We start from the raw sequence: 23,619 nt of genomic DNA, 5'->3' as shown, positions 1-23,619 counted from the left end.
TGGGGCTCCTTGGGCGCAAGTAACTTGCGCCCAGCCGGAAATACGTGGCCTATCAGCTAACTTTAGACAACGTATATCTTTTTTCTTCCAAATTTTTTTGCAGATTCAATATTCTATTAGCTATATAATATTTTACTTTACTATTTACTTTACATATATAATAATATGACTTTACTCATTAGATATGTTTTTCTTTCTTTTTAAGTCTTATTAATTAATTTATTATTATTATTATTTTTATTATTATATTATTATTTATTAAGTTTCAGGTCGGAATGTGATGCAGCAGTGGTGGGGCGGCGCCCTAGCGCCCTCTATGAGCCGGCCGCTGCTGGTGAGAATGCATTTTTGTTCGTTGATTTGTCACTTTGCCATTTGCCTGGACAAGGACGTTTGGCCAGCCCATTTGTTTTGATACTTCGATACCGTTTTTTCCTATGGACTGAGCCCGGACCATATTTGATTGAGTATTTTGAGGAAATTCCGCTTGGAACAGGGTAGTTTTCGTATTGTTTGGACTGGAACCATTTTTGTTTAAAACAACTTTAGGTTGAGAGCACACTGATCTGTGACATTGAATGTTTATTGCTTTTTGTGACTGCTGTTAATGTCATGTTATCATAGCTTGGGTTAATGCATCGATATAAGTTATTTTCAATATTTTGAAGCGGTGGATGAAAGGGGTTTAATGCATTTGTTAATATCAATAGGATAAATCATATCTCAGCGCTCAGGTTTAATAAGTTGGCCAGCGTCGTAACAAGCTTGAACAATAACCGTGAAAAGTGAACCCATTGTTGATTTTGAGTAAAATGCAATACTTCCCCCCCCCCCCAATTGATTTAGTATATGAAATCACCACTAATTTGAAACTTTTCAACTATTGCTTGTACTGTGAAATTCTTGATGTTCTCTGCAGTAGGGGCTGTCTCATCCTCTGCAAGTAAAGTATAGTCGGTCGGGGATATACAGGGTAAGGTGCACATAGACACTTACGCTTGTGTTATATTCTTTAGGTCATCACTGACATTTCCAAATCCGAAAGCCAAAACTATTTTATTATTTTCCTGAAGGCAGAATAGGGTTGTGACTAGTTGATCTGAGGGTTAGGGACTCGGATCATTTGATCTCCAGCCGTATAGTTAACCTTAAAGTCATTTACCCCTACTAAGCAGGCGTAGGTTCCGTGTGCTACAATTACATCACACTAGGTGAGCTTGGCAGATATTTCTGTATGAATAGAAGAGGACATTTCAAGCACTGCACAGTTCTGCTCATGTAGTGATCTTGACCTTCTGACCTGAACTTCTACCTGCTTACCTGAAGAATCATTCATTACTCTACTTTCACTGTGGGTGAACAAGCTAAGAACAGGTAAGAGTAATGTTATTACAGCCAAACTTTCTTATGTTATGGGTGTTTACTTCAATGGCATTTTCTGCATTTTGAGCTTAAGAGTTTCTTAATTCACTCTTATGAATGTCTTTTTTTGTACCTTTTTGTGTTTATCTTGAAGGTTTATTAATCGCTTATGTGTGAACTGTCTGCTGTGCCAAAGGCCACAGTACATGTTGTCTCAACACCTGGCCAGGGTCTGTATGAAAAACAGCACACCACAAGAAAGAGCGTCTGAGGTGCAGAAGGCCAGGGATTCCACCAAGAATTGGACCCGGACCAGGAATTGGGATTACAACCGTATCTCTGAGATGCTGCCCCACCTGGAATGTCGTTCAGCCCTGGTGCAGGAGCTTCTTGGGAGGGAGTCAGAAACATGCCCCCTGAGACCATGGTCGTAGACTCTGCAGGTGACGGCACCTCAGCAACTGTGTGTTGGCACCTTTCCCCCCTCTTCACCACTAGGGACTGATGACAGCAACATATTCTCTTCTGATCTGGATGAGAGGACAGGAGACCCTTCCTCGCAAAAGTAAGTATCATAAATTGCATACATGTGTTATGTTGAAGTAGAATTTATGATCTGGACTACAATTTTTTTTTTCAATTCTACAACTCATCATTTAATTCTTCCCCTCCTCTATTTCCCCCAGTGTGCGTGGGAAAATGCTAAAAGCGGGTCTACATTCAAAGTTCCCTGATGATGCCAGTCTCATTTTGGACTTCAAAAGGTACCTCACAGACAGTCTCAGCATCACCAACTCTCAACAGGAAGTAAGATCTATTTACACATACATTTTCAGCAGCACTTGACATTACCATTTTTGCTCACCAGTCACTGTGGTTAGTGGTTTTCCAAAGTTTACTAGACACTCAGCAATTTCATTAGTCAACAGTCTTTTCTTTTTCTTTTTCTCTTCTTCATTGTCGGTTTCATCATGAGACTATTAATACATTATAATTTGCAATCAAATTAGAAATACATCTTCAGTGCTTCCCATACTCTCTAACATTTCCCTTAGTTTCAGATAACGTAAGCCTAAGCCAGCTAAACTGAGCCAAAACTTCTGGTTGCATAGCAGTTGTATCGGTTTTGACTGCATCAATAATATTTTCGCCAGCAATGGGCTATATTACCAAATGTTCTTGCCTCTCTAGAGTAAATTTATATTTTTTTTAGACAAGCTTTCTTCCAAACCTTCTCCGTCACTTGGTTTGCGCGTCTATGTTGCTTACCTAGTAACAAACGCACGGTGGCCGAGACTGTTTAACACAGTGGGAAACGATACGTGCTGGCGGCAGGAAACTTCACTATGCGCCTCGTCCATTAATGCATACAACGTTAGCAGGACAACTTGGTTGACGTTGCTTTCTCAGCGTGAGGAAGTACAAGGTGTGGCATGTAGGGCTGTCCCCGTTTAGTCGACTAGTCGATTATCTGGTCAATATGCTCTTGGTCGACTAAGATTTTTTTAGTCAAGCTGCCATATGGCAGTGTGAGATCTGATTCCCGCTTGTCATTGTTGCTGAAATAACTAAATGTTCAACAGAAATTGTACATTATATTATTTAAGACAAATAAACCAACTCTAAAAATACATAATTTAAAATAAAAGGTGTTACTGTTTTCCCTTTCGTTTATCTGCGCTTTGTTTTGGTTTGGTATTTTGCACACGGCACAAGCACCATTGGCTGCAGAACTACAAACTCTGCCATAGCCTACTTTGTCTGTGTTATTATTCAAAATGGCAAAGAAATCTGTGGTATGGCAGCATTTCATTAAAGTACATTTTCTAAGTACCGGGTGACTCGAAAAACGTTGAATGCAAACTTTGCCAACAACGGTTTATTTTTTATAGTTCGACGTCGAATATGATGTAGTCTACCACCTGAGAAAGGTAAGTTTGTCTAACCATATTTAGCTCATGCTAACGCACTGGGTTGAAAAATGAATATGCCTATTATAAGAATCACATCCAAATCGAATTACATTATCTTCTCCGGCCAAGACAACAACATCTTTCTCTGTTGCAACGTCCTTCTACGTAAGTTCGCATGCTGCAAGGTTTCAGGCAGTGATAAGCGCGCTCTGATTTGCATGTTAAACAAACAATATTTTTAATTTGTATTACATTGTAAGAGATGCTAAATACCATCGGCATTCGGTTACAACAGGACTGGTGATACGAGTCTTATTATTAGTAGGCTATTAGTGGCTGAATCTGCAATGTCCAGCAGCCATTGAGTCAGATCGCGAAAATGTTTGTAGTTTTTTTTTTTTTTTTGCGTTTCAAAGTTCGATTAGTCGAGTCTTGGTCGACCAAAGAAAATCTTAGTCGGGGACAGCCCTAGTGGCTTGAGAGCGTGTGAACTGGTTGAAATGCGTGTCACACGGTCAATGCGTGAGGCTCGAGAACCCTGTTTTAGATGTGTTTTGAGAAGACTACAAAAATAAATATATATATTAGTGCTGTCAAACGATGAAAATATTTAATCATGATTAATCGCATTAATGTCATTGTTAACTCGCGATTAATCACACATTTTTCTGATCTTTTCTAAATGTCCCTTGATTTTATTTTTGATCCATTCTTTTTTCAAATTTTAATGCTCTTATCAAGATGGAAAAGTGGTTAGTATTCCCTTGTGCAAATATTTTTTTTATTGAAAACAACATTGCAATCGCCTGGCTTTCACGAGGGGGCAGAGAATTTGCATCAGTTGTGTGCTTGGCCATCAAGTGGTATTTCAGACTGGACGACGTGCTGCAATGATAGCTCAGTTCACAACGACAAAACACACAGATCACTTTGGTCTTGTCAATGGAACCATTTGGTAACTTTTTAAAAGTAAACTTTCCATTCAGAATCTTATTGGCATCCATTTCGGCGTCTCACGCTCCCATCCACAAAAAACGTAACGCTAGCCTACTACCAGAGAATGTCTTATATCCGTAAACGGGCTCTGCTACTACTCTTTAGCCGGCTCGCAAGCCCAAACAAGTGTATGGGGCATGCCTGTTGTTTTGTTTCCGGTCTAGCTTGATCCGGTGTGGTATTGTAGTTTTTCTAATAGCATGTGAAAAAAACGAAAAAGTTTGCTAGGCCAAAAAGAGCGTAAATCGCACGATAAGAAATGTATGCCGTTATTTGGGTTTGCTTTAACACCGTTAATAACGTGTTTAACTGACAGCACTAATATATATATATATATATATATATACCCGCCAAAGTGTTTAGTAAGAGTGACTGCTTTACCCACCACAACCAAATTCTACCCGCATTAAACCCTGATTTTCAGTCAGAACACCAATTTCAACAATGTTCCATATGTTTCATGATGTTAATACTAAGATTTATCTCTCCTCGTCTCTCTCAAAGGTTGACAATGTGTCACGCTTCCTGCGCTATTTGCAGCCCAAGGGGGATGAACCAAATCTGAATTTCTTCAAAAAGACCATAGAGACACAAGATTACTTGACAAAACTACGACTGACAGACATGAGCGCAGCCAACATTATGTACTACATCCAGAGCATGATACGGTTCGTCGGCTTCCTTACGATAAAGCTGGATCCGGGAAAGGAAGGCGCAGAGCTCCACTCCATGTGCCAAGCGTACAAGGAGCTGCTGCTGTCACTGAAGAAGGCGGTTGCCAAGGCTCATTTAAATGAAGTGGTCACCATGAAGTAAGTACTATTCATTAGGTATTGTCTTATTACCACTGATGTCTTTACTACTGCAGTCCTGAGTGTGGTGTGTTTAATAACCTGTCTCCCGTTTTCTCTATTATTTTCTTCTTTAATCTAGAAACAATCGATTATCCAATTGCCAGCGCAGCGTTGCAGATTGCCAGGAAATTTTAAAGGTTGCAAAGGCAGACTTCCTCTACATCTTCAAGAAGTCAGTGGATGAATCCCATGTCTTAGACAGTGAAAAGACGTCATTCCGCTATTACTGTGAAGCGGTCATGGTGTTTCGTCACTTTCAGCTCCCTGGAGCTGTGGAGGGTATGACTGTAAGTGCATCTAGTTTAACAGCTTGAAGGAGTTTTCCCCCAGAATATGCTGTAATGGTTATTTAGAAATACTTTTAAATATTTTCGATGTGTTCCAGGTGAAAGAGTGGAAGACTAGAAAGCATGTTGGTAGCAGGGCTGTGATTGGCATCTGTCACCACACAACACAACAGATCGTCACACTTGCCTTGTCACTGGAGGAGGGAGCCGTAAGTCCTTTTGCAGCCAAATGTGTTTTACTATTGTTATTTTAGTATGATACAAATGATATATTACTCACAATGTTTTGCAGTCAAGTAATTGTCTTTCTTGTTCCCACAGTGGTTACAGGCGTACTACGATAACATTCGCTGTGGATACCTCAAGGATAGTTGCAAAAAGTTTTTCATTTCATCCCATGGCAAACCTCTTCACAAGGTCACAAACGACGTCTATCGACTCCATGAAATGTATGTTCCTACCTACATCCATGTGCTGATGAGTAAATGTTGACACTTTCTAGTATTCTATCCTATTAACAGACACATCACAATTAATGTTTCATGTCAAATGTTTTTACTGCAGCTACAAACTCCAACCTGTCAGTAGTATTGAGGTCCGAAGGGCTGCCAAGACAGAAGCATCAGCAACATTTATGGAGAACCAAAAGGTATGGAACGCCGTTTGATTCAAAATTTGATATATGAATAGGTAAATACATAAATAAATATGGCTATGAAATAAACCGTGAAAAAAAGATGGTAATGAATATATAAAGATTGCATCATATAAATATATAGCTGAATCCATTTACCAAAATAAAGAAACACATGTACTTTTTTCAAAGTTAAGTTTTTCAAAAGACATGTATTTATTTCATGGGACTTTTATTTCCTATTTCCACATTTATTTCTGTGCTGTATTTATTTCCAATCCTACATGCAAATGAGAGGGTCTTGGGTAGCTTCAGACCAAAGCAACTGCACTAGGTCATAGGCAGACCTTGTGGTGTACCTGGAGAAAAACAAGCTGTAGGGCAGATGTTGTATTAGTGGTGTCAGAGATGGCATGCTGGCCTTATAGCTGTTGCAATTGATCAGTATGGCTTGTCAGGGGACATCATTTCGGCACACTGAAGACTTTGTCGAGGTACTCGGGCGGATAAGTGCTCTACAGAACAAAGACATCGATTACCAAGTCTTAAACTTTTGAGACTTATTGAGCACCCTGTTTGTGTGCAAGATATCCAGGAAGTAACCTCTAGCCAGAGATGGGGACTCAAGTTAAAGACTCGTACTCCAGTCACACATAAGTCGCATTATCATTGACTTCCGACTTGACTCGACATATTGTGACTTCAGACTCGGACTCTAGGTGTAAAGACTCCTGGACAATACACGTCATTGGAAAATACATAAGCCTGCAGAAATCCTCCAAAATTCCTATAGCTTTCTGTCAGTATTTTGCGCTTCGCATTTGCGCCACAGCTTACTGACGAGAGAAGAAAATTTACAGATACAATAGGACTTTCATTTGGATTATTCATTCATAGACTACACCACTGTAGTGGAACTCACTTTGGTGAAGATTTGTTGGCCACAGCAGTGCCCACATATTAGCTAATTGTTTAGATTATTATTATTTGCTGCTAAATATGTAGCTGACACTGCACTGTTATTATATTCTTCAACTGCATAATCGATTATTTTGTGTCGTTTTCATTGATTGAGGGAAAATACAGAAAATGTAAGCTATCTGTTAAGAGTAGATGCAACAACCTGACTGACTTCGAACACATAGCAACAGCTGCGCTCACTCAAGGAAATTTATAAATTAACACTTCAATCGCATTACAGGTACACACCCACATTATCAATCACAGGTGTCTGTATTAAACCAATAAACAAAACAAAAACATAATACAAGTTGAGAGCACACTGTTAACACTATCATAACTAAAACTTATGATATAGTATAAGGTGTAACGGTGCGTTCACATTGCAGCAACGCGTCATCATGCCTTCCATTCATTTTCAATGGAGCCAGGCGAATCGCTTGCGTGGTGCATTGTCGGTAGCAACGCGACCCAAGCGATTCGAGTTGAGACGTTCTCAACTTTATGCTAATGAGGAGCAATTTTCGCTAGCGATGGCCATTGGGAGTGTTTTCTTGTTTTTCTCGTAACGTAGCAACCATGGTAAACATTCCTAGCTTTCAGTTTCAGGATGGTGGAGAAACAAATTGCCTGTGTGGCTGCATATCCAGTCCTGTACGATACGTCTCTGTATATGTACAATGACATTAATAAAAAGAATGAGGCCTGGTTGCCGACGTTGTCGGTGCTCCTGGTGGGTTTTTGTACTTTCAAATTCAGTGTTGTCACATTATTTAACTTCATCCTGTGGTAACTAGCTAACTAGCCCGGCTGGAAATCCCTCGTCGTATCGACAGCAGAGACTTCGAGTAATATAACAAAACACATGTTTTTACACATGGCAACGTGTAGGCTGAGTTTAGGTAATGTGGGACATCAGGTAAAGTGGGACGTTTATGCATTTTGATGATTTAATATGTGCAAAACTGACATCCAATCACCAGAGGTCATCTTGACTCGTAAATACAACACTTCTAGTCACTATGCAGTGGTTTTTATTTGTCTGACATCATCAGAGTAGGCGTGATCTGGCTTGACAAGAGGTCTATACAGAAAAAACACATAGAAAGTTCAGTGGCATATTACATATTTCTCAATGGTAAGGCTGGAAAAGGAATTTAAATGAAGTTACAATGAGTACTATTGCATCATATTAAAGGGGTTTAACCACTGATTGAAACACACACAAAAATGTGTAAAATAATGCTTTGTTAGAAGAAAAAAAGCATTTTATGTGCATTTTTCAGGCAAAGTGGGACATCTAGTAATGCTGTGTTTATGCTATAAAAGTAATTTAATTCGACAGTTGTCAAATGTTTTATACCAATGCATCATACTGCATTTAAGTTCCCAACTAAATAACAACTTACACTGTCATCAAACCAGCGCTTTAAGACTTGTAAGCGTGACCGTTAACGCTAGTCCAACAAAATGCTAACGCAGCGGGACTATAGCTAGGACATAGACTGCAGGTCACTAAGGTTTACATCAGTTACACGTTATGCGTATTGTATAAGTCAACCCCCACAACTAAATGAATCTTGCCACACCCTTGCACCTAGTATTGTTCAAGTTCAAGTCTTTATTTGTCAGGTACACAGAACAACACAAGGTTAGACTGGGCACTGAAATTCTTAAGACAAGACAACGCAAGCACCTGGCATAACATAACATATAAGTACACAGAACACAATTTACATCAATGCAGAGCTTAAATAAGTGAAACTTCCTAAATATACAGATAGCAATAAATATCGACTATACTAACCCTAATACTAAAAACTTCCTAAATTACAGATAACAATAGATAGTACACTATACTAACCCTAAATGCACAAAAAACCTGTTTCAACCCTATAACCTATTCTAACCTAAGTGGAGTACAGTACAATAGTGCAATTTGCAGATCAGTGACTATGTCAATGACCATACAGGAGCCTGTTGGCGAGGTACAGTGAGGTACAGTAGTGCAAAGTTACTGATAGAGCAACCAGTAGCTGAAAGTGACAGTGTATAAGTGACTAGTGAGACAGTGTATAAGTGACTAGTGTTGTATATAAACTAATTATTATTATATTAGCAGACTAGGCTGACAGACGATGATTGTCCCACTTTACCAGACAAGCTGTCCCACATTACCTGAAAATGCTGCCTGAGTGAGAGAGGGGGTCATGTTATGTTTGAAAGTGTGTAGCTTCTAAAATATTGTGTATTCCCATTTCATTCCAACATGAAAATGTTCCTGAGCCCAAAACAATTTACAGAAACACCACTGGGGCGAGTTAACAGTTATTTTGTAAGTTTACTTGAGCCTCTACCAAAAAGTGTCCCACATTACCTGAAATCACCAGTGACGTGCAGTCAGGGTAGGCAAGGTAGGCACTGCCTACCCTGCCAAAAGTCAAACGTAAAAATGTTTATTAAATAATTGTATTTAATAAACTTGTTTTTGTATTTTTACTGATTATTCTTGTGATTTATATGTGCAATATGTGTGTTATTCCAATTTTTTAGACGTTACGATGACAAATGTAGCAGTTACGCATAATCAAATACAACAAAATGGTAGAATAAGCAGTGCTTTTACTGTCCATTCATTGCGGACGACAACGAAAAACTCGATCCTGTATTCTTTAACATGTACGTCGAAAAGCACAACTCTGCTGTGCCTTTGCACGTAAATATGTTATGCCAGTAATCATCTACGCTACGTATCAAACATGGACCAATTAAAATCGAGATATTACTGGAAATTTGCGCAGCTAACGTCATTACACTGGCTACGTTATAAACGTAATCCCCGCAAAATTTAAGTCAAAAGGACAGTAGCGGTGTCTGCCGATATCAGAGTTGAGGAATTTCTCCAAGCTCGATTTTATTCAAAAAAGGAGTTAATAGCAAGAGGGAGGTCTACGCCAGACTTAGATGGACTACTGCAGTAAAAGGGACAACATGTTTTCGATATTTTCAAACAGACTGGTATGAAAAGATTGGCTATGTGGCTGTGCTAACATTCAGCGGCTGTAAACTACTGCCTACTGTTTACTGCATTTACTGTTTTGACATATTAGCCTAACAATAAATGAGATAATCTGGCTTTCATAACTCAGTGCCTACTAGGGATGTGCATCTCCATCACTGAGGACGATGCGATACATTAAAGATACATAAAAGCAACTACTAATGCGATACGATACGATTCACCCCTATTGCGATGCAGTGCGATTCGACACGATGCGATTCAATGAGATGCGATGCAAAGGGAATATTATGCTATGCAATTTAATATGGTACATAATGATTTACATTTATGCTATGATTTATTTCTTTGTCAGACTTCAAATCATCAATTAACTAAACAAGTGAAAGTTTTATTTCACATATTAAACAAAGTCTTTGACAAAAGAAGATAAAATAACATCAGGCCTGGACCTTGCCTTAAACCAGTTCTTCTTTCCTGTTGTATGTGTTCTCTGGATGTGAAAATGGGTAAACTATTACTGGCAGTCACAAGCTGCTCTAAACACTGTCATTTAACACCACACACAATTGAACTCATACGTCCTACTTTTCCTACTCATACGTTCTACTTAAGATTTTTGTCAATGACTCAGCTATCTCTCGTCTTACTTTGTCGTACACAACAGGGATTTGTTTTGACGGAGAATAGCTTCCTATTCTTGCTAGGGGTACCGGTGGAGCTAGCCACTGACTGTAGCCATAGCTGAATCCGAGGGGGAGGAAGACGTCTCCACACAAACACCATGTAGCCTCTTCAGGTGACTACCTAAATTAGCCGTGCTGCCTGTGTACTTTATAGCAGTACGATATATCTTGCGTATTGCATGGGTCTTGTCAAATTGCCTATCTTACTTGTAAAATCCGAAGTGTTGCCAAACCTTAAATTTATTGCAATTGTAGGAACGTGTAACTCTTCCTGTGCCATGATAACACTCGCCCGAACACGCCTCCAACTCGCGCGAAACTTTGCCGAGAGACTTCACGAGAATCGGCCACTGACAGCAGTGGAGATAAGAGCGTGCTTAAGAAACTATCTAAATATAAAATTATTGGTCACAAATCACTGGTCAAATTTGTAAATACTAAAGGTGTTCACATACACATAATTCTATATAAATACATTGGATTATACCGATGCAAAGATGTTTGAAACGCATCGCGATTTCATCCCACATTGTATCCGGTGCACACTTTTTTGATCCGGGCCATCGCATCGTGAGCTTTTATACCGATGCGAATCGGTGGATCTTCCCATCCCTAGTGCCTACCCTCTTACTGACATTACCGCACGTCACTGGAAATCACCCTATGTCTATTACAGTTTTGTATTTTGTATATGCTACAAGTTGTATTTTGATCGATTTTGCGAGTACGTAAACCCAAGTCTGCACACTTTGCCATGACTTTATACAAACTAACTTCAACAGTGACTTTAGAGAATTTCAACTCTGCATGAATCTGTCTGACACACCCCCGAGCGTGTTGCACTGTGGGAAGCGATTTGCGTCGCTGCAGTGTGAACGCCCCGCCTTTACGGTGCGTTCACACTGCAGCGGGCGGGCAGAGCGGGGCGTCGGCTTCCAATTCATTTTCAATGTAACCAGACGTTGACGCTCGCATAGGGCATTGTGGGAAGGCAAGCGGGGTGTCGAAAGTTGGATTTTCTCAACTTTATGTAAATGCGGAGCGTGAAAACGCTAGCGTTGGCCAATCGAGTTGGTTTCTTGTTTCTTGTAACGTAGCAACTGTTGTTCATGGTAAACATTTCTAGGTTTGACAATTTCAAGATGGAAGAGCAACTCATCGTATGTGTCTCTTCATACCCAGTATTGTATGATACGTCTATGTTCGATTACAGAGACGAAAACAAAAAAAAAGGTTGTCGGCGTCCCTGGGGCCGGTTGCACAAAACACTTTAAGTTTTTTCCATAAGTATGGGTACATTTCTCCTTAGCTAAGGGATTTACTTAAGGGGTTGCACAGAATCCCTTAAATAGTTACCTTAGCTAAGGTGAAACGTTAAGGGATTTATTACATTGAACGTGATTTCACAGCAGTAAAATTCGACCGTTTCCACAGAGGCCGCGTTGTTTAGTTGTATTGCTAGTGCATCACCTTCATAGCTAGAGCTAGCTAGTAGCTAGCTTATAGACCTACGAAAAGAAGGCAAGAAAACCAAATTGGTTAGAGGAGGAAAATATTGTGCTTCTACAGGAATAAGGAATACTAAAAGGAAAACACATACTAAAACGTAAATTTGATCTACAAATAACTGCAAACAAAAAACAACGAATGTAGGACGAAATTGCATCATAAATAAACCTCAAGAAGTTTGGTGAAGCGGTCAATTCAAGAAATACAAAATATATGCTAGGGCAATGTTGGCTATGATAACTTAACTCTTATGTCCAAATAAGAGATAACCAATTTCAGGAGGGAGTCCAATAAAACTGGTGGTATCAACTTCAGTCATAGGTCTTGTTGCTACTCAGTAACGTTTTTAAAAAGTGAGCGCTAGCCTACTTCTTGGGTAACTAATCAAAAAGAGATCAACAGTTACGCTACACTGCATTTACCGGCGTGAGTCTAGGCTATATTATATTTATATTATAGCTACTTTATTTACAGCAGTAGCCGACGCATAAATAGTATTCATGTTTAGACGGCAGCACAGTAGCTTTACAGAGTGCCATAGGTGTGGGATGGGTTAATTTATCTCCATAAATGCAGCCATATTGCGGTAAAGAATAAGTCAGAGGTACCTTAAGTTTTCTTCCTTACTTTGTTTAAGGTCTTTAGTGCAACGCTTAAGGAACTTTGAGGGAAGCCTTAAGTATTATACCAAGATTATACAAACTACAACAGTGATTTAAGAGAACTACAGCTCTGAAATTAATCTGTCTGACACGCCCCCGAGCGTGGTGCACTGTGGGAAGGCCAGCGGTGCAGAGCAGTAAAAAACGCTGCAGTGGACACGCACCATTACCGTGCGTGTCCACTACAGCGGAGCGGCGCGGAGCGTCGGCTTCCAATTAATTTTCAATGAAACCGGGCGTTGACGCTCGTGTAGGGCATTGTGGAAGCGTAAGCGATCGTCAACGCCCGGTTTCATTGAAAATGAATTGGGTTAGGGTTAGGGTTAGTTACAACTGTCCCTTTGAGGGCAACCATATTGCTGATGTGGCCCTTGGTTAAAATGAGTTTGACACCCCTGGTCTAATCTGTGATCTTAATTAGCTCGCATTGACGAGCAGTGGATTAACGATAATAGGCTACTTGTGTTTTTTCTCTAGTGAGACTTCAATGGTCATTAATGTTTATGTTCTGTTCATTTTGAAATAAATCCATGTTTTTCATTTATTTAGGTAAATAGATTTAGCTATATATTTATATGATGCCATATTTATATATGATGCTATTTTTATTGGCATATTTTTTTCACAGTTTATTTCATAGCCATATTTATTTATGCATTTACTTACCTAATTATTTATTTAATTTTGGATCACACGGCATTCCATAAAAAGGAGGGTTTGGCACATCACATGGCCCATAACAGTTTTCTGGCCAACCAGCATAATGGTATGCGATTGCCAAGGGTTATGTTGGCCAGAGCTCTAATGCTTGAATCCTTAATTGAGTAAGCATCTTCATTTTACACAAAACAACATGTTCATTAAATCTCACAGTTGTTTACCAAGTTGTCCTCATTTGTACTATTTTAATCCTTATTTTCTTTCATCTTTAAAGCACTTCAGAGACCTGCCCTCCATCAAGTAAGGACGACCAGCCTTCCGAGTCTACCGAAAAATACTTTTCTACCTTCATCACCACATTCCAAGTTTCCACTGAAGGCCAGCCACCAGGCAAAAGGAAGAGGGTCGCTGCAGGGTTCCCAGAATCCTCCCAGGATCTCCAGAGACAGGAACATCTGCTGTGTAAGTACTCCAATCCATAACATTGATTACCAAATCAATACATTACTTACACATGGCTATTTGTTTAGTGTGATAAAAGACTAGCATGACTGATGTTATTTTATTATTTCTTTCAGCAAAATACATCCATCAGAAACCATCTGTCAGGAAATTGGATAGGCATATTAAGAAGCAGGGGTGGACAGCCAACCATCCAACTGGAGAAGAGATCCGGCAGATGTGGAAACCAGCCTCCAAACTGTCCATTGAGGGTGATGCTCACACCTACAAGAAAACAATTAAGCAGAATTGGAAAGGCCTGGTCATCCAAGACTTTGGTGGAAAGAAAGGGCTAAGTAAGAACCTTTTATTTTTTCTTGGAAGGGGATAAATATGAGCACTTGAATTATCCTTTTATCATGTTGGGCTCCACCCATAAAAAAAACATATTTAAATTTTTGCCAAGCTATAATATTCATTTCGATATTTTAATCTTACTCAAAATGTCATCTTCTGTTTATTACAGGAGTGGTTACAACCAAGCATTTAGCCGAAGGTGCAATTGTCTGTGATTACCATGGAATCATTACCACAGCTGCTGAGGGGAGAGAAATGATGAGCCACTACTCAGAAGAAGACTTGCGTGGCCTGTTTTTCTTCAGAGCTGGGCAGACGGAACTCTGCATTGATGGCCACAGTCCATGTGAGTGTCACGGAGCAGACACTTTTGGAAGAAGGATCAAGCATTCTTCAAAAAAGAGCAACTTGAAGCCACTTCACTGCGTCTTCAACACAGGAGAAGGTGAAAAGCAAGCCATCCTCTTCAGGGCTGTGAAGGACATTGACACAAACACTGAACTTTCTTTTGACCACGGTGCCAAGAGGAAGTTCTTCCGAGGAGAGGGCCTGGACCTGAAATGGCTGGATGAGTAGAATACTCATGTGGATGAGAGGACTTAACATCTTGTTGTTACAACATCAACAGGCCCAGTGTGTATCCCAGTACTGGATACCTGCTGGAGCTAACAATACAGGTACATGTAAATAGTTGTTAATCAGGTACTTTTTTTTTTTTTTTTTTTTTTTTTACTCTTAAAAAAAGGTTGTGCAGAATTTTTTTTTGAATTGTTCTATTGAAAATGACACGTAGGATCAACTGTCTCAACACGTTTCTGTTCACTGCTCAGCTCTGCACAGAAGTGAGAACCAACCCATATAAATGGATTTCTGTAGAATTGCAATTTACTGCGTGTCATCTATGCACCATTGAATATCAAACTTTTCGGTCCCGTAACTGGATAAAGCAGTGTTTGTCAAAGGTTGTTGTTGTGTGGTGTCACAGAGAGGACCCTAGGTCAATTTCTATAATGGAAAAATGAGGAAGGGGCAGGGGCGGATCTAGAAAAATATTCATGGGGTGGCAAGAGGGTGGCAAGAGGGTGGCAGGAGATTTTGAGGGGTGGCACCCCCATGGCAGAAGTATATATGCTGATTTAATCGCAGTCATATTAATCAAGGTTTATTTGGAATCAATGTCTATTTGGAATGCCCCCAAGTTAAGACGTTTTAACTCAAAAACATTAGGCTACATTATAATGGCACAATAATAAAGCCTTCAATACAAAGATATTGAGGAAACAAATCAACATGTTTGTTTTCATTGATTTCATTGATTCAACCAAACCAAAGGTTAGACGACTTGGTCAGCTAGTAGTAGAAGAATGTGCAAAAAGTTTGAAGTTTGTATGGTCGATTTTGACAAAGATATTGAAGAAACACTGAAAATTGTGTGTATTCAAATGTATGTTAGGTTTTTCGGCATTCAGACTGTCTACTCTTTTACCCCGGTCCCTAAATATGACACGGAGCCTGAATGGAGGTACGAATATGAATGTCTGTTGAATCTCGAATATAAAACAGATTTTACCTTGGTCTCAGCGCATTGGGGAGGGTGATTGGAGTTGTCTAGTGCTCCATTCACTTGCAGTGGGAAATTAGCAGGCCCAAACGTAATTCGCGAGAGCAGAATTCCGACAAAAACCCACGGAATTTCAAATAGAATGCATTGGTCTGAGGCAAACTATTAATGAACTTGTCCACTTATATTACGTCTCTATTCTTTCCAAATAATTAACCTTTAAACAGAGCCCATTGCCACCAGTGTAGGAAGTAGGTCTGTGCACTGGCGTGTTCAGGGAGTGGCCTAGGGTGGCACGGGCAACCCCTGAAATATGATTGGCCACCCCAAGTGCCACCCCAATATCTTTAAATATGATTGGCTATATGCCCAGTGTCAGAGGTGTGCCACGGCACTAAATGTAAACTGCACTCTTGTTTAGAGTTGCAGTTCCTTCTCAAACCTGAGAGGCAGAGATAGATAGATATAGATAGAGTACTTTATTCATCCCCGAAGGGAAATTAAGTTGTCATAGCAGCCGGTATATTTGAATACAATAAAATACAATGCAATACAATACAATAGAATAAAGTGCAAGGAGACAGGTTTAGTGCAGTTCTGTGATGGTGGCTCTGACAGAGGTAGATGAGTTGAACAGTCTTATTGCGGTTGGGAGGAACGATTTCCTGTATCGTTGCTTAGAGCAGCGGGGTTGAATGAGTCAGTGGCTGAAGCTGCTTCTTAGCTAGCATATCTAGAGCCAGAGACTCGCGAGTCAGAGGCGTTCACTTTTTAAACCGTAATTTATCTTCACAAAGAAGGAGCAGTCGTTGTTAGGTAAACGTACACTATACATGTTATGTCAAGACAGTCAGAGGGCGGCGGAGACCAATGGAAGACACAGAACTGTAGGCAAAGGTGTATATTTATGTTTCTCTGTTCCATTGATCTCTCTTTTCTGTGTTGGAGTTCTTTTAAGAACTTGATGACATCAACATCCAGTCTGATAATAAAATATCGTGAATTTGAATTGTTTCTCTTCATTAGAAATCCAGGTTGAATCAAGTGGCTAGCTACTGCTAATAGCCCATTGTATGTTCATTTGCTAAGTGACATTTCAGATAGATAGTGAAAATATTTGCTGTCTGAGAGATCAAGCATGTAGACACATTTTTTAACAAGCGTGTAGACACATTTTTTAACAATACTGGTGTGAAAAGCCTAAATGTGACAATTTTACATATAAATGAACGATACAATCTCTGTATTGCTTCAGGTGTGTCCAGTGCTGACAATCCAGAGGTTGTGAGTATATGTCTGCGCAGGCGCTCCTGCTCACATTTCATGCCACCCCTGCATACATCCGTGCCCCACTGGTGCCACCCCTATCAAAAATGTCTGGACACGCCCCTGGGTCTGTGATAGCAATCAAAGGAAGTTTGTCAACCCTGAAACTGATACAGTAATGTTCACGTTAGTGTAGTAGACAATATGTAAACGTTAAGTCAAAAATGCCCAGATTCTGCCCTTAAGTATTGACACGGAAACACTTCCGTGTCAATTTATGAGAATGGATCAATACTTTTCTGCAAAGTCTGTCAACATTCAATCGACCATATTCGGCGTCAAACTGTTGTGGAACATCTTTGGTAGCTCTGACACAAGAACAGGAAAGCAATCGGAATTCTGCAGATTTTCACTCTGAATAACCGCAGAAAATGTGAAAAAAATCCACAGATTTTGTTTGGGCTTGAATATTAGAAATTCGCTCTGGCAAATGTCCAACTCGGCTGCATTCACTTGCAGTCGGATATTAAAAATGAGCTCTCGCAAATGTCGGATGAGTTGCAACTTTTCTTTGTTTTCAAAGCTGGTAACTGGGGTGTCAGCTCAAAGTCAAAGTAGCTTTATTGTCAATTTCCTCCATGTCAGACATACAAGGAATCGATAAAAACGTTTCCCACTCTCCCATGAGCCTGTCTTAGATTTTGTAGTCTGAAGTGTCTCAAGCCGGGTGCTTATCAGATGTCAAATAAATAATAATATGTACAAGGACGTCTACATATCTCTGCTAAATGAATAAAACGTAAAATATAAACGTGGACTAAGCCTATCTTTTCCCTCACTGGATCAAGTTCCCTCCCATTGCAACGCCCTCCAAGTACATAACTGGCCTCCTTCACGTCCGCTCACGTATGATAAGTATCTCGGCGCTGGAAGAGTCCAATCATTCTCTAGACTTCTGTTCTATTGACTTATAATCACATAGCGATATCGCCATGTCAGGAAGAGGTAAAGGAGGTAAAGGACTCGGAAAAGGAGGCGCCAAGCGTCATCGCAAGGTTCTTCGCGATAACATCCAGGGCATCACCAAACCCGCCATTCGCCGCCTTGCTCGTCGCGGTGGCGTGAAGCGTATTTCAGGCTTGATCTACGAAGAGACACGCGGTGTGCTCAAAGTGTTCCTGGAGAATGTGATCCGTGATGCGGTGACATACACCGAACACGCCAAGAGAAAGACCGTAACCGCCATGGACGTGGTTTACGCTCTGAAACGCCAGGGACGTACTCTGTACGGCTTCGGCGGCTAAATTGAGAGTAAACAAGCCTATTTCAACACAAAGGCTCTTTTAAGAGCCATCCACATGTTACGCATCAGAGACATGTTTCCATAATTCAGGTGTTTGTGTCAATTGAGAAGAACCTTGTGAGTGCATTGTATGACTAGGATGTATCCGAGGTGAATAATACACAATGACACACTAGGTTGACAAGCCTAGTTTCGTCCCCCAGTTTTTGGCGCTTGATCATCAGTCATTGGCTGCACAAGGCAGCGGGTAAATCATTAGGAGCAAAGCTCCCCTATGGGGCGGAGCTCCAAGAAATAGAACTGGGTTGACTGGCCTAGTTTCGTCCCCCAGTTTTTGGCGCTTTTGACCTTCAAATCCAATACCAGTCCAGGCTAGAAATCCATCTGGCTAACAAAGCACCAAATATGCTGGAACTTTCGTTCGATTTCTATTTCGATGGTCACTGCGGATCCGAAGCATTTGAGCAAATGGTTTTGTAAAGGGGTTTCATTATTCACACTTCAACTGAGGTTACTTGGGCTACAGCATCTATAAATCAGTTTTCTTAGCAGGACAGGGAGAGAGCGTTTTGCCGAAAATCATCGGGTTCAAATCACCCGGTACTGTGCGTCACTTCATATAGTAGCATCTGCTCAATGAATGCTTTATTAAAACGGTTGTACTTGTAGATACCATCATTGTCTCAGCCCTGGATGCATGGGGGTTTCGCATGGTACTGCAATTTAACGAAGCTTCTGACGTCAATAACCACGTGTTTGGGGTTCAACTAGGCTGTAAACTGCACAGGGTTTTCGGTGTAATTTCCAAGCTTTAAACGTTGAAGTGTAAAAGGTACTTCGAAGTGTAAAAATGTTTCAAATATCTCCTTTGAGTAGTCCTGACAGTCAGTTTATGATTACTGAAGGGTAAGAGGGGTCGGTAGATACCACGCACGCGCAGTAGATTTCAGAATATCTTGGAAAAGTCACTTCCGAGCTGTGTGCTGCGACTAGCAGGAGGCGTGCCTCAAAATGTGCATGTCTCCAGGTACATAAACCGGGTAGCCAACCTACCCTCATCATTCGTTTCTGAGAAGCAACGACAACTGACAATGCCTGAACCAGCAAAGCCCGCGCCCAAAAAGGGCTCCAAGAAAGCCGTTTCTAAGACCGCCGTAAAGGGCGGGAAGAAGCGCAGAAAGTCTAGGAAGGAGAGCTACGCCATCTACGTGTACAAGGTACTGAAACAGGTTCACCCCGACACCGGCATCTCCTCCAAGGCTATGGGAATCATGAATTCCTTCGTCAACGATATTTTCGAGCGTATCGCTGGAGAGTCGTCTCGCCTGGCTCACTACAACAAGCGATCAACCATCACCTCCAGGGAGATCCAGACCGCCGTCCGCCTGCTACTCCCCGGTGAGCTGGCCAAGCACGCCGTGTCCGAGGGAACCAAGGCCGTGACTAAGTACACCAGCTCCAAGTAAACGGCCTCCTTCAAATTTACCCCAAAGGCTCTTTTAAGAGCCACCCACTGGTCTCTAAAATTGAGTAAAGTCCATCACATTTGCTTGATTGTCTTCCTGTATTATATATGAACCAAGTACAAACCTCCGTGAACAAGGACAGGTTATTCTACTCATCTATACAGACGAAAGTTTATATTCTTTCCTGACACCACCTCATTAAACGCCATTGAATTGCTCAGATGATTTGTTTGTTGTTCTCCCTGTATGATGCATGATGGTGGACCACGCCTAAATAGGAACCGATTGCGGTGCAACAACAACTTGATAACAATGTATGATGAACACAAATGGGCCACTACTATCAGTGCAATTCTAACATATCGATCCCTAAACAGCGACTTCCAAAAGAGTTTTACAAAAGTGCATAGGTCATTAATCATAACGAGATTGCCGCAAATAATTGCCAATGGCAAGAACCATATGAGCATGTAGTTACACAAGTAACAATTAAACATTAACCTCAAAAAGTGCAAGAGTGTACCTTACAACAAGCCAAGTGAATTAGATATACAGTATCGATACATTTGCTTATCATAGATCATTCTTTCAATATTCATTAAGTGCATACATTGGCTGTTTTTTCTATTAGTAATCATGAGCCGTTGGCACCACTGTTGCAGCTCTGTAGTTTATCTCGTGGCTGCTTATCGGGCGAGCGACTTCAGCGCCCTGTTGAAAGGCGCGAATTGAGAGAGAAGGAAATATCTATAAACAAGTAGGACTACAATGAAGTTTAGGATTTGAGTTAAATGGAACTAAGTTAACACTGTCGAAACACAGTGAAAGGAGAGGAGAAGCCTAAAACAGAGTAGATGAAAGCAGAAAACAATATTGTACAGTAGAGTATAGTATAGTCCTCATCAAGTAGCCTACGCATCTCTTTTTCAGAACAAATAATTAATAATCATAAATAATATTGATCATGCCACCAAATACAGATCGAAACTAAAGTAACAAGCCTGGCTTGGAAATTTAAGAAGTAGAAAGTATAGATGTTTGTGTAAAAAAAAAAGGATATATAATGACCTAAAGGACTGATACTAGAAAAATCTATAACACACTGTCACTTTCAGCTACTGATTGTACCCCACTTGTCTTTAGGTTAATATAGGTTTATAGGTAACATAGGTTTATAGGTTATTATGTGTATTAGAGGTTTAGTGTATTGTATATTGTACCTATATTATTTTGTATTTTTGTGAGGTTTATTATATGTTAGCTTAGTATAGATGTAATCTATGTTCTGAGTACTTATATGTCATGTTATGCCAGGTTGCTTTGCGTTGTCTTGTCCTAAGAATTTCAGGGCCCACGGTGACCTTGTTGTTCTGTGCATCTGACAATAAAATACTTGAACTTGAACTATTTCAGTACAGTGAGAACGTTTTTGTCCTTTATTTCCCATCTGTGCCGACTATGAAAGCGTCACATGCTGGTTACCCAGACTAGTCCCCTCAATGTACAGTAAGAATAATTTGAACAATTTCATACCGGGATATACGGAACAGAAATTACATTGGGGTGCATTTCAAGGCAGGGCTGTTATATGTCTTGCCAAGAAATGAAGCAACAGCAAAAAATCTTTGACCTAGATCATATTCCAGAATCCTGCTTGCTTTACTTTTCTTGACCTGTGTGTTTGGTCACCCAGTGTTTTGAATGGTTTCTTCTACTTCAAAGCTATCTTGCTCCTGTTTCTGTAAAAATTCTAAAAAACGACTGAAATGACTTCTGGATATACGGAACTCTTACATTCCCAAAGCTTATTTCTCATCCATAATACTTGACCATTTCATGTGTGTAAATGTGTTTTCCCCATGCGTTCACATAATGTGGATGTGAGTTTTCCGTCGTATGGATGTGTGTGTGTGTGTGTGTGTGTGTGTGTGTGTGTGTGTGTGTGAACATACGTGTATGTATTTCATATGTGTCTGTGTGAGGACAGTCTGAATCATTTCCTAACCGACCCCTCATAAAAACAGGCTATTAGGAACGAAAGACAACCACTAGTCCAGCCTTATGAAATAAATGAAAAGTCCTTAAGACCCAAACATTCCCCATCACCAACAACATGGATAATAACATGTAGGGCCTACTGGATCTGACGAGTCCGACTCTGAGCAGGTAGACCAGACACACCATGGAACACCAACAAGTAACAAGTCTTACAGTAGGTTAACTGTTAGACTTACAGTAAGGATTGTGTCCTTGGAGATGAAAAACTAGGGAAGGGAGAGCAATAGGGAGACCACGATTTCCCCGACCTCCACCCGGTCCACGGCCCCGCACTGTGTTTTGTGTCCCCCAAAATTGACCAGTTTTAAGCCCCATGGCACCCCAGCTGTGTATTCTAAAGCAGTTACCTTTCTAGACAGATTGTGTGGCTCACTGGAAAACGTTTTCTCGTTTTAAACGACTGCCATTTCAGATACTTTTGGGGGCAAATGGCACCGACAACAAGGTGCGCACTGCTCCCTCAGCGAGGCCAACGGCGATGATTTGAGCCTGCCGCAACAAAACACAGAGTGCCTCCGGTCCACATAACGTCTTATTTTGAACGTTGAAAAGGCAGCTTGCGGCCCCATTTACTTTTAGAACGCAGTGCAAGTCCAGCAGGGATTTGTATCCCGTTGTTCACCGGGAGAAAACACAAGTGCGAACGGATAGCAGCAACTGAGAGAAACCGAGCCGGCGGTTGAGTCTACACAGTTCTCATGTCGTGTTTAAACCCAGCGCTCTGATCGCCGCAGCTCTACACAGCAGCCTCGCACATTCAAATCGCACACGTCCCACGAGTGTTTAGACATGGCAGAAGTCGCTCCAGCTCCCGCTCCTGCAAAGGCACCCAAGAAGAAGGCGGCAGCCAAGCCCAAGAAGGCTGGACCCAGCGTCGGCGAGTTGATCGTCAAGGCCGTGTCCGCTTCCAAAGAGAGAAGCGGCGTGTCCCTGGCAGCAGTCAAGAAAGCCCTGGCGGCCGGCGGCTACGACGTCGAGAAGAACAACTCCCGCGTCAAGATCGCAGTGAAGAGCCTTGTCACCAAAGGAACCTTGGTCCAGACCAAAGGGACTGGCGCTTCTGGGTCTTTTAAGATCAACAAGGGGGCGGAGGCCAAGGCAAAGAAGCCTGTTAAGAAGGTCGTCGCTCCGAAAGTCAAAAAGGCCGTCGCCAAGAAACCCGTTGCTGCCAAGAAGCCCAAGAAGGTCGCTGCGAAGAAGCCCGCGGCTGCCAAGAAGTCACCCAAAAAGGCTAAGAAGCCCGCGGCAGCCAAGAAGGCAACCAAGAGCCCCAAGAAGGTGAAGAAGCCCGCAACACCCAAGAAAACAGTCGCCAAGAGCCCCAAGAAGACAGTTAAGGCAGCCAAGCCCAAAGCCGCCAAGCCCAAGGCGGCCAAGGCAAAGAAAGCCGCGCCCAAGAAGAAGTAAACCTTGGTCCGCGTCTGTGTCCGTATTACTAAAAAGGCTCTTTTAAGAGCCACCCACCTGTCCTGAAAAGTGCATGTCCATGAGCTAAATCCCCGGGACGGCCAATATGAAAACAAGTAGCCAGCCAGTACCAGGGGTAGAAGTGATACTTGTTAGCGTCCGTCACAAAACGATGATAAATAAGATACAAAAAGGCAAAAAGGCAAATGGACAAGTTG

At 41.2% G+C, this 23,619-nt stretch overlaps 3 protein-coding genes across 3 annotated transcripts; all 3 read left to right on the top strand.

The window, feature by feature from the left end:
• Nucleotides 1–275: 275 nt before the first annotated feature.
• Nucleotides 276–15,036, top strand: LOC124474250. Its single transcript, XM_047030226.1, has 12 exons — nucleotides 276–1,374; nucleotides 1,517–1,927; nucleotides 2,049–2,169; nucleotides 4,776–5,083; nucleotides 5,205–5,412; nucleotides 5,511–5,621; nucleotides 5,734–5,861; nucleotides 5,977–6,061; nucleotides 13,594–13,706; nucleotides 13,817–14,004; nucleotides 14,121–14,339; nucleotides 14,510–15,036. Exons 3-12 carry the CDS (start codon nucleotides 2,062–2,064, stop codon nucleotides 14,914–14,916), a joined length of 1,875 nt encoding a protein of 624 aa, XP_046886182.1. The 5' UTR covers nucleotides 276–1,374; nucleotides 1,517–1,927; nucleotides 2,049–2,061; the 3' UTR covers nucleotides 14,917–15,036.
• A 4,392-nt stretch (nucleotides 15,037–19,428) lies between these two features.
• Nucleotides 19,429–20,156, top strand: LOC124474272 (histone H2B-like). The gene has a single exon (XM_047030251.1). The coding sequence runs from the start codon at nucleotides 19,562–19,564 to the stop codon at nucleotides 19,934–19,936; it is 375 nt and encodes a 124-aa protein (XP_046886207.1). The 5' UTR covers nucleotides 19,429–19,561; the 3' UTR covers nucleotides 19,937–20,156.
• Nucleotides 20,157–22,738: 2,582 nt separating this feature from the next.
• Nucleotides 22,739–23,517, top strand: LOC124474258 (histone H1-like). Its single transcript, XM_047030235.1, has one exon. It carries the CDS (start codon nucleotides 22,784–22,786, stop codon nucleotides 23,399–23,401), a length of 618 nt encoding a protein of 205 aa, XP_046886191.1. The 5' UTR covers nucleotides 22,739–22,783; the 3' UTR covers nucleotides 23,402–23,517.
• Nucleotides 23,518–23,619: the final 102 nt, after the last annotated feature.

The sequence above is a fragment of the Hypomesus transpacificus genome, chromosome 11, assembly GCF_021917145.1.
Source record: "Hypomesus transpacificus isolate Combined female chromosome 11, fHypTra1, whole genome shotgun sequence".
Taxonomy (NCBI): domain Eukaryota; kingdom Metazoa; phylum Chordata; class Actinopteri; order Osmeriformes; family Osmeridae; genus Hypomesus; species Hypomesus transpacificus.
This window is presented reverse-complemented; position numbering and strand designations above follow the sequence as displayed.